This window comes from Magallana gigas, chromosome 3 (assembly GCF_963853765.1).
Source record: "Magallana gigas chromosome 3, xbMagGiga1.1, whole genome shotgun sequence".
NCBI classification, from domain to species: Eukaryota; Metazoa; Mollusca; class Bivalvia; order Ostreida; family Ostreidae; genus Magallana; species Magallana gigas.
In genome coordinates, this window is record NC_088855.1 from 37,898,306 (window position 1) to 37,909,211 (window position 10,906).

The 10,906-nt window shown below is 33.1% G+C and overlaps 1 protein-coding gene across 3 annotated transcripts in view; it reads left to right on the forward strand.

The window, feature by feature from the left end:
* LOC105322944 (sodium- and chloride-dependent betaine transporter) overlaps window positions 1–10,906 on the forward strand; it is a 37,662-nt gene that overhangs the window by 13,364 nt on the left and 13,392 nt on the right. For all 3 annotated transcript variants that reach the window (XM_066079654.1, XM_034480132.2, XM_034480133.2), the window contains exons 4-11: window positions 4,120–4,432; window positions 4,647–4,779; window positions 4,966–5,100; window positions 6,797–6,900; window positions 7,806–7,936; window positions 8,972–9,084; window positions 10,481–10,612; window positions 10,776–10,875. In XM_066079654.1, the coding sequence (XP_065935726.1) occupies window positions 4,120–4,432; window positions 4,647–4,779; window positions 4,966–5,100; window positions 6,797–6,900; window positions 7,806–7,936; window positions 8,972–9,084; window positions 10,481–10,612; window positions 10,776–10,875 (1,161 nt within the window). The remainder of the gene's footprint in view (window positions 1–4,119; window positions 4,433–4,646; window positions 4,780–4,965; window positions 5,101–6,796; window positions 6,901–7,805; window positions 7,937–8,971; window positions 9,085–10,480; window positions 10,613–10,775; window positions 10,876–10,906) is intronic.

Below are 10,906 nucleotides of genomic sequence, written 5' to 3' on the forward strand. Positions count from 1 at the left end.
TTAATGTAATTAGTGTCTTTTGGTTGTTTTTTTTTGTAATGGTTGTTATATGAATGTGGTGGGTTTTTTTTTTTTACTAAAGAAAACATTGCAAATGAATGTATCTCGGCTGAGAGAAGAAACGAGGATAAAATGCAATAACTTCTGAATAAAACAGCATTCCCATGAAGGATTTAGCATCGACATTTCTGACCCACTTCCCGGTTACTACACCCCCCCCCCCCCAAACACACACACACGAACAAAAAATCAGATGAACAACCCACCCACCCCCTCAAAGAAAACATCTAAAAGAATCTGGGGGAATAAGCCGTTGCAAATGCCCACGACCTTCTCATACCTCTAATAAGAAGTAATAAACGTACGAGTTAACTGGGCATTTAAACGGTGGACAGTATTGTCCAAATGAAAATGTCCAAAAAGGCGTAACTATGCTTAAATTTTATAGTATTTACATATACTTTAAACTGGCAAATTTGAAATGACAATCACGTACTCATTTAAAGAGTTTAAATACAAAAATGTTGATAACTTTCTAAAAATATTTTATTTACTAATTTACCTCAGTCATCATATACAACCCCTAACGCAGGGGAGTCGACAAAGAGTATGGGGGAGTCGATTCCACCATTTGTAGTAGTCGAGTTTTGCGCTTCGGAAACAGGAGGAATTTAGGTAACACCTTTTGTAGGTATTTAAAACAAGTTTTCTCCAAAAGTTTTCTCCAAAAGTTTTCTCCAAAAAAATGAGTGGCGTCGGAATCAAATTGAAAGTGGGGGGGGGGGGGGGGCTAGACTTGTACAAAATATTGACAAGCAAAAAAAAGGTCTTTGGTATGTATAAATTTGCAAAAAAAAAAGTTAGCGCCCCCCCCCCCCCCCCCGGTTCCGACGCCTATGATATATTTACCACACGGAAGACAGCCGTAGTCAAACCACTAACGTATAAAAAGGGGACTTGTTATTCGTCACTAATCATACTTTGTGTTGGTCATTGGTCCGAGTGGTCTATGTGTCTTCTGGTACAACTACTATGCTTTTTTTTCACAACAAAACTCGCATTTGTAATGTTATTTTCCTGCCGATACAATTGGAAGTGAAATACATGCCTAGTTAATCGTTGAATTTTCATTAGGCGCACACTGTACGTTTGACTTAGCTTGTATTCTGCATTTTGAGCACAATTACATGCTTTTGTCCAGCGTATGTCCCAGTTGTGTTAACAAGACTCTCAAGGATTCAGAGATGGAACGTTTTATCTTGCCATTTAATAGTTTCTTGCATGCACAACAACCATCTCTTTACAATATGAAATCGTGCAATCTTAAAAAGAATAACATACATTTCATATTTTATAAAAGTAGTAGAAAACGCATATCAAATAATTTCAAGTTATTATTAGCAAATTTTTAATTATTGAGAAAAGAAAAATACATTTTAACAATGTATATCATTAAGTATAAAAAGAAAATTACATTTTAACAATGTAAACAAAAAGATAAACAATAAAACACCCCAAAACGATAACGATTCGAACACCCACTTTTACAGTAACATTTGTTCAAAGAACTCCTCGCTTACCACTACACCACCGATTCGCTTGTTTAGAGGGTATAATATAGCTGATTGTATTGTTATCAGTATAACGCAAACAACTGAACTTAGCCATTTAAAGACCAATCTTAAAGATTAAAAGAAGAAAACTTACTTTTTACCATAGAGTGGGTTTTCGTACCATTTATTGGAAATTAGAAAAAGATAGACGTTTATATGTGTTATCAATATTCGTTCTTCAAAAAATGGTACGATGACCCACTCTATGAAAAAATATAATTTGAACATCCGATTTCTATATCATTTTGTTGCCAAATTAGCATATAACTATTTTGTTGTCTTAATAACAATTAAATGTGAAGTTACTTTTTGTGGGTTATGGCAGCACTGAATGTATATGATTACCTATGTTTAATAAATGTAACAAAAGTGAAATTTGTTAGAAAAAAAAATGTTAGTTTTTTTAATGGACCTATGTGGTTTTTTGCCTCGGCTTATTCCCCCAGATTCTTTCTCCCGAATTTTTTTTATTTCATGGAGGAATAGGACAAATCATCCAGTCATTATATAATTGAGTATTTATTTCTGTTTAAGATATTAGTAATTCTTTGGCATGAATAATTTAATTATCATCAGTGCACTAGCTATAATTATAGCCGCTATCCATCTGCGCGTGCGACCAGATAATCTAAAAAAAATCTTTACCAAAGATATTAATTTAAAAAAAATATAGTATGTATGTTTTGATAGTTCTAAAGTAATCAGTTTAGACGTAAAGTGAAAAAGGTCCTAATGATACGTGTATTCTGGTATATTTTTTTCAACCTTAATGTGCATATAATTCATTTCAATATAAAACATTAACTGTCGTCATGTTAAGTTTGTTCCCAAGACATCGATTTACCTGTCATAAAGTTAATACATAACTTAGGAAGTTCATAAGATAAGACTGGAATGGTGAAAGGTATAAGTAATGAACTTAGGAAAAAGTTCTTTCCTAAGATATAACTTAGTCCTAAGTATGCTTTGTGAAACGGGCCCCCGTTTCACAAAGATTTCCTAAGATGTTTCCTAAGATAGAACTTAAGATATGCCTAAGTTATAACTTAGGAAGTTCCTAATATTTGTCATAGCTGTTTCACAAAAATACTTAGGACTATACCATATCATACATTTGTATGCCCTAATGGCAACTCATATCGGCGACAGCAACGTAAGGCACGAGAAATCGAGAAGCAGACGGAAATTTACGCTGCCATAATTTGATAATAAATTTTAATGACCAATGCTCTTTATCTTAACAATTGTTTTATTATGTTCTAATATTTTTTTTCTTTTCTAAGTATTGTTTTAACTTAAATGAAAAAGAAAACCAATGCGTGAAATTACAGAGTATATGTAAATTCATACATGAGGTCGGTCTATAGTATAAGACCCTACAGTAAATTTTGAAGTGGGGTTTAAATACAGTCATGTTATTGTAATTATAGGATTTCTGAATTTAACAAATTTTTACTAGAGTAATTAGAAATACGTAGATGTCTCCATTCCCACTTGAATGCCACTGAATGCGCTGCTGTCCCGATACATGTCTACACGTACGACATCTGCAAGGTTCGGAGACAATGGGGTGGGTGGGGGTCCTCCTCCAGTTTTCTGGCTCTGCCTCCTGTGCTCTGTGAACTTGAGCTTAGCCTCTCGACACATGTTCCTCCACTTATCTTTGACTTCTTGGACAGTCCTTTGTGATACCCCAACAGCATTTACTTTATCTGTGATGTTCCTCCAAATATGTTGCTTTTTAGCATTCGTTGTACAGTATTACTATGCTTTGCTTCTAATATAGGATTTAACCTAACCTGATTTTTAATTATTTCAGTTACAGTTAAAATGAAATTCTGACTTCTAGCCTTCCTTTCCTTCTTTATGCAGACGACTTCTGCCATATTGTTTACAAAGGAAGTAGAAATGCATTATGACTAACCAAGTGGTATTCAAGTGGTTAACTCTGTTAACACAGTTTTATCTAACCACTGTGTTAAATTGATTTTGAACAACGGAATTTAACCACTGCGTTAGCTAATCATTTGATTAAGATTTAACACAATGTTATCCCTAATCAAATTGTTAAAGTTAACCACCTTTTGAACAACCGGCCCCAGATCTTATTATTGTTATTCACTAAAAATACGCCACATTTACCTTTAATTTCTTAAGAATGACTCTAAATTTCCTAAGTAACTTAAATGTATAAAAACATGGTAACGTTTTAGGTAAATTTGCACTTTGTTTGATAACACTTGCGTTTAAGAAAATTAATATGCAAATCCCAACGGCAACAGCAGTGCAACAGTGCAACTGTTGCGCAAAATAAACTACATTTAAATTTTGCATGCACTCATTAAAGAAATAATTAGATGTTTGCATGTTTATACATGATATTAGAATAAACATGCACCCACAGATATTTAACTAATTGAACTTATCGGTTCTGTGTGCTTATTCAATATCTGTTATATTTGTGTACAATACCTGACTCTAATTTCGCTTTTTTGGTATGTTTCAGGACTCGGTTGGCTTATGATGACAATCTCCTTTATTATTACCTGGTATTACAACTTGGTGATGTCTTGGGTCATTTATTATTTTGTCCATGCATTCTTCCCCAAGATTCCATGGTCAACGTGTGATAACTGGTGGAACACGGATCACTGCATCGTCAGCCATAAGGACAGACTGACACTGAATAAAACCGCTGATGGAGTCAATCAATCCTTCGCAGGACTGCTGGCAAACGAGTCTACTATTTCCTACAAATACAACACTACTTATGTTAATCGAAGTTCGACTTATAATACGGCAGCATACGAGTTTTGGGAGTGCGTGTATACATAGTTATTGAAAATTTTTTATCTTTTATCCAGATTTTTTTTCACTTCTTTTGAATTCCCTAGTTTGAAAAAGATGTTTTGAAGGAATTTTGGCGTAACAACAAAATCGTTGTCTATAAAAATTAATCAGAAAAGTCAAAATTGAATTTTAAAATAAAACATGTGAATCCAGTGATAATAAGGTTACTTCTTGTCAAAATAGGTTTAATGTGCTGAGGAGTTCCAAAGGCATTGAAGAGCTGGGTTCTGTTCAATGGCATCTGGTTTTGGTGTTACTTGCCTCCTGGGTCTTAACATTTTGTTGTTTAATTAAAGGCGTGCGTTCGCTAGGAAAGGTACACATGGACTTAATTTTGTGTAGCTATATATAAATATAAAATATGTACATTATATTTAATAAGTGTAACAAAGAGGTGTACTCATTTTGTGAATTTATTTTAATTCATTTTCGGATTTAAGATTTTATTCACGTTCTTATGTTCTGTAAATTTTCAAGACTATTTCCATGTTTAATTTTTTAGGTTGTATATGTGACGGTCATTTTACCGTACATTCTCCTGACAGTCATTCTTATACGAGGTTTGACGCTAGATGGCTCAACAGATGGGATTCTTTTTTACATAAAGCCTGACTTTTCCAAAGTTTTCAATTTTCAAGTATGTAATAATGTGCAATTTAAAAGGAAACATATTCATGAAGCAAATTGTGTTTATAGCGCCTTGGTAAGGGGTTCAAGCCATTGGGCAAGGCTAATGATATCAATGAAGCCCTCTACCTATATTGTGAAATTCATGACACCTTGATCAGGGGTTCAGCCCCTTGGGTAGGGCCAATATCGTTTTATAGTTCAAATGTATGTTATTTTTTACAATATTTTCTCTTGTACTTTCACAGTCATGGGAAGTAAACTAAATGCATATTATTATGCCCATAATGTCCTCTTTTTAAATTGTGAAATTCACTGCCTTTGGGCAGGGGTTCAGCCGTTTAATTGTATAACAATTAATTGTATGCATGTTGTGTACATTATACATTAAAAATCTGTGAGATTTTTAAAAGATTGGCTTATAAATGCCTAAAGGTCTCTTTTAAAGAAAAGTTTACAATTTCTTGCCCCCAGAGCTATGGTACTAGGAAAGATATTCAAAGATTCCCCAGCATACGAATAATATAAGAGGGGTAACAGTCAGAAAAGTCTCTGGTTAGAGTTTAGACTCCAAATTGAAGCTTAAAATGATTTTGATTTTCAAATTTGAGATGCATTCCAGACTTATAAACAATTTTTATTTTGTTTAAACTAATTATCGACTACATGTACATCAAATACCAACTATAGGTACTAAAAGCAAGCTCTCAAATGATACCCCCGCTTAGAAAAATAATAACATGGACGTTTCTTTTCAACATTGTTACTGTGACATTGAACTTGCACAAATTAACTAAAGCTCAAGTCAAAACATAACAGGCTAGGCAACATAAATTTAACATTTAGATTCTAATCCTGATTTGCAAATAACATGGGGTGGGTTGATGGATTTTATTTTTTAATTTTTGAAACATCTATTTCATCGTCCATGTTCTATTAATAACAATGGTTATATATTTTTAAATTGTTAATACTAATATGAGTACACAAACAAATTTTTATACTTTAAATTACATTCTATTTCATCTGAAATGTTAATGCATTAAAACGTTTGTATCTTTATGATAACAAACGATAATCAACATGTCAATCAGCCATTAAATGTTTTGAGTTTTTGGTAAACCGAGCCCCATTATTTTTTCAAACAGTTTTCTACACAATTTCTTTTTTAAAATAGAATAAAATACATCGCAGCGGGCGGGGATACGAATCTATAATTGATAAATTTTATGTGGTCTCAGGCAATCTTTGCGTCAGATTTTAACATCTAATCATTGTTATTAATTCAAAATTTTTTTAAACAATGAATTTTTAAAAAGGGTTTAGTCCAAGACATATTCTCAGGTCATAAGCTTTCTTTACATGAAATGGAAACTTCCAATATTTCTCAATATAAACGATAAAGATAGGACACGAATTTTGCATTTCTCATTCTAGTGATTTGACCTTACCCATATGACATTGAGTCAAGGTCATGACACACTCTTCGGTCATGTCATAAGCAATATTTGTGTTAAGTAACAACTTCCAATGTTTCTCCACAAGACAGATATGGACTGGACACGAATTTTGCACAGACGGACGGACAGGCAGACAAGGTGATTACTATATACCCCCCCCCCAAATTTCGTTTGCAGGGGCTATAATAACAGATCTTTGTTGTACATGTTTCTGTTTAACTTTTCTTTTGTCTGACACGTTTGCAGGTGTGGTTGGAGGCAGGTATGCAAGTATTTTATTCGCTTGGCGTGGCCTGGGGTGGGGTCATTACAATGTCCAGTTACAATCGTTTCACCAACCAGTGTATTAAGTGAGTAAGCAACGTAAACAAAAGGTTTCTCAATATCACGATTATTCTAGAAAATGCAAAAAAATTCTTGTTTGAATAGAACGTTCTACAATCTTTGATAAAAATGAAATTTTTATTTAGAAGTATTGTTTAATCCACAGGTGCTTGAGGACAAGACCGACCCCCCCCCCTCTTACCCCACCTCTAATCTATATATGATATGGGCCTTTAATGACCCCCTAAAATGAACATCATCATTTTACTTTAATTCTTTTCTTCGTACAGATATATATATGTGATGTTTTTACATTATGTTCAGTTTGATTCAATTGCCCACAATATAGAAATATGATATCATAAAGACAACCTTTTACCGCAATTTTTGCATTTTTAGCATAAAACAGCTTGTTTTCAAGCAGTTTTTCTTTTAGAAAACATAGAGTGCATGTTTTAACAAACAAAATATTTTTATCAGAGATGTAACTAGCCAAGACTAATAACTGACACAAAAATTTCCCTTGTTTAAGCATGCGCTCTATATTTAGCATTCGTTAATAGATAAGAAAAAGGTCAGTTTTTGATTTATTTTGATTGAATTATAGAAAAAAACATCACTTCTGACGTCATAGACTGCAAGTAAGTGCAAATAAATGAAATAAATGGGTAAAACATATATTTTATATCAACTCCTCTAAAAAATAACATTGTTTATTGTTTCCGAAACACTTTAAAAAATGGCGAAATATCGGGGCCAAATTCAACTCATATCATATTTTATACATTCATACCACAGAACTACCTAAAACAATCATTTTTGTTTAATCAGGCCCAAGAAAGGGGTTTGGTCCTGTCCTCAAACACATGTGGTTTAATGAGTAATGTATGTTATGTGAGGTTAACAATAAGATGTCTTTCGTGTCATTTAGGGATGCGTGGATGGGTACTTTAGCTGACGGGCTGACGAGTTTCTACGCTGGGTTTGTTGTTTTTTCCATTCTGGGATTTATGGCTAAAGATGTAGGCCTTACAATGGAAGAAATTTCTATATCAGCAACTGGTAATAAGACATAACTTAAGGAGTCATTATTACATGAACAATATCTTCATAAATAGAAATTCAAATTCTACAACTACATGTACTACATAAAATTTTGTTATACGTCCTTTGATGCTTTTAAAATTATATGTATCAATGTAAGAAAAGCTGCATGAAATATTAAGCAACAATCTGATTCTGAACTAAGACTGAATGACCCACTTGCCAGAATTTGTATAATCCTTTTCAAATTGTATATTATTTAAGAAATAAGTTTTCGTGAATGTTGCAGAACAACCTCCGAGGTCGAGAAATGTTGTTTTGAAATATAAAAGCCTCGGCTAACGCCTCAACATTTCGAGACCGAGGAGGTTATCCTGCAACATTCACGAAAACAAGAACTTTATTTCTATTCTACTAACAGCCCAGTATTTCTACAGATCGTTTCTCCTTTGGATTTTTAATATTCTTCACTTGTTTATAAAATATCTTTGAGTTATATTCTTAATATTTTAAGGGGCAATTTAATACGATTATGACTACTACAATTTATATATTTTATGTAAAAACTCGCAGTGAAAATGTGCTGGGGAGGTCCTAGGAACAGCCGCATTGATGTCTTAAAAACAAAAATTTTAAGATATACACATTGTTTTGACTGGAACTAACACGTGAAATTGACATGGTTTTAAAACTTTTTACAGTTTGAAGTTGTACTTCCATGATCAGTGCGAGACAAATAGGTATTTCTGATCTGATAATTTACTGATGACGTTCGTGGTATATTGGAGAATATCCGCGGCATCTCTTTGATCTCGCCATAACTGTAGTAAAATTTATTATCAATGATCTCAGATAATGACGATTTTTAAAACTTTTTAAGAATTGAACGCCCGGATAATGTCCAAATGCATTAAATACCTTATTGCAGGTAGCCTAATGCTGAAATCACATGTGCATACATAGGTAGTAAACTTTATAATTCCTTCCGACTAAACACTAAAACAATTACATTACAAAACTTCAAACATTTCAAAAATTTGATATTTATAACAGGACCGGGACTTGTGTTTGTTGCGTACCCGGAAGCACTGATGAAACTACCGATGCCCCATCTGTGGGGAGTGCTGTTTTTCTTTATGTTGATTGCGGTTGGCGTGGACAGTCAGGTAAAAAAGTATATATTCAGTTAGAGCATTATGGATCGATCTTGTATGCATTCTCTTTTCTTCCCATCACCCCTATAAACCTCTAGCTTTATCGGTAACGCCGACTAATTAAGCAAGATATGACATTAAGTATTTCAAGGACAGAATACCTTTTATAGTAGAAGTTCAGGGCTCCGTTTCTCAAAAAGGCCTAGATTTTGGCTTAAGTTAGTCCGACTATCAAAGTTAGGCAATATTTAATTGGGTCTAGGTTGCGTTTCTGAAAGAGGTATACGTTTGAATTCAACTGAGACATTTTTACTGAGAACCAAGCATGCGCACTTCATATTTTGTTTTGTTTGGAAGCTATAATTATACGTGGTGGATTGATCGTGCATTTACTCAAAGATATATATGGTATACATAAATCACGAAATGTGCATATATATAAAGAGTTGTTCATAACCACTTTATATTTTCGACAGTGAATCAAATGCTTTCGCTACCTAACGATAGTAGTGATTTTAGAGAAAACACAGTGTATCCATAAATGATAGGAGCAAAAATTTGAAGTTGAAAAATTCCCAAAGTTATGGTACTTGGATGCATTGCAGTGCACTGCAAATTAAAAAAACAATTTGGAAAATAATGCATAAAATATAATTCCAATACTCGCATAAAATATAAAGTACTGAGTCTCATAGATTGCTTCCAAAAATCTGCAATAGGTAATATATAAGAATATATTAAGCTTTCATTCTTTGTGATCATATAAGCACTCTTAGATGCTTGGGCGACCGAGGCAAGTACCGAGAATTGTTTCATATTACTGAGTAATTTTAATAGAAAATCTTATTAACAAGACTGATTGAAATAACAATATACTGAATTCGTAAATACCGACTGCATGAATAACATGCACATGAATCCTGCAATGTCCATGCCTTTTGTAGAGGGAAATATTGCGTCCTCTATTCCAAAATATTTACATCTTATAGTGTCTTTGTCTGTAATAAGTAACATAACGAACAATTTTTATTTTACATTCCAATAGATTTTAATGACGTATTGTTGGTTCGCAGGCGGGGTTTGCATAATTAATCATACGATTGCTGAAAACTATAGAAATATAAGTCATAAGTAATCATTCATTGATATTTTGAAATATTTTTCAGTTCAACTCTGAAATAATTTTTGGATATTTTATTTCATATAAAATGGTCTGGAGAATAAGAATTAAATTAAAACACCCAAATGAGAAAAACATAACTGTCCTGGGATGTTCTGATTTCGCGGTTAAAGCTGTTCAAAAGACACATATAGACAATGGTACATTAAAAGTCTTACAGATCCCTATTAATCCATCTGTTTAAATATCTATTACTCTTTTGATTACGTATTTGCTTATCTCTTTTAGTTTGCGAATGTAGAGACGGTTTCTAGTGGTGTGGCTGACATATTTCCAAAGCAACTGAATTCACACAGAGTTCTTTTAACGGCATTTTTGTGTACTATTTTCTTTGTGTTGGGAATTCCTTTAACAACAAACGTAATTTTTTTTCTTTTCAAGATTTGTAAAATCTACATATAATCAATTTATGTAATGTAACTTCTTTATTTACAACTGTTCTGTAAAATAATGTCTTTCTTATCGTTATTTCTCAACATTTACCGCATTTGTATCCATTGCAGTGAATATTTTTTTACTCTAGGGTGGGATTTACATATTCCAGCTGATAGATTGGTACGCTGCAAGTTTATGCATTACGTTTGCGGCCCTCTCAGAGTGTATCATAATATCCTGGATCTACGGTAAGCAAGGAATTTCTTTTTCCTGTTTACC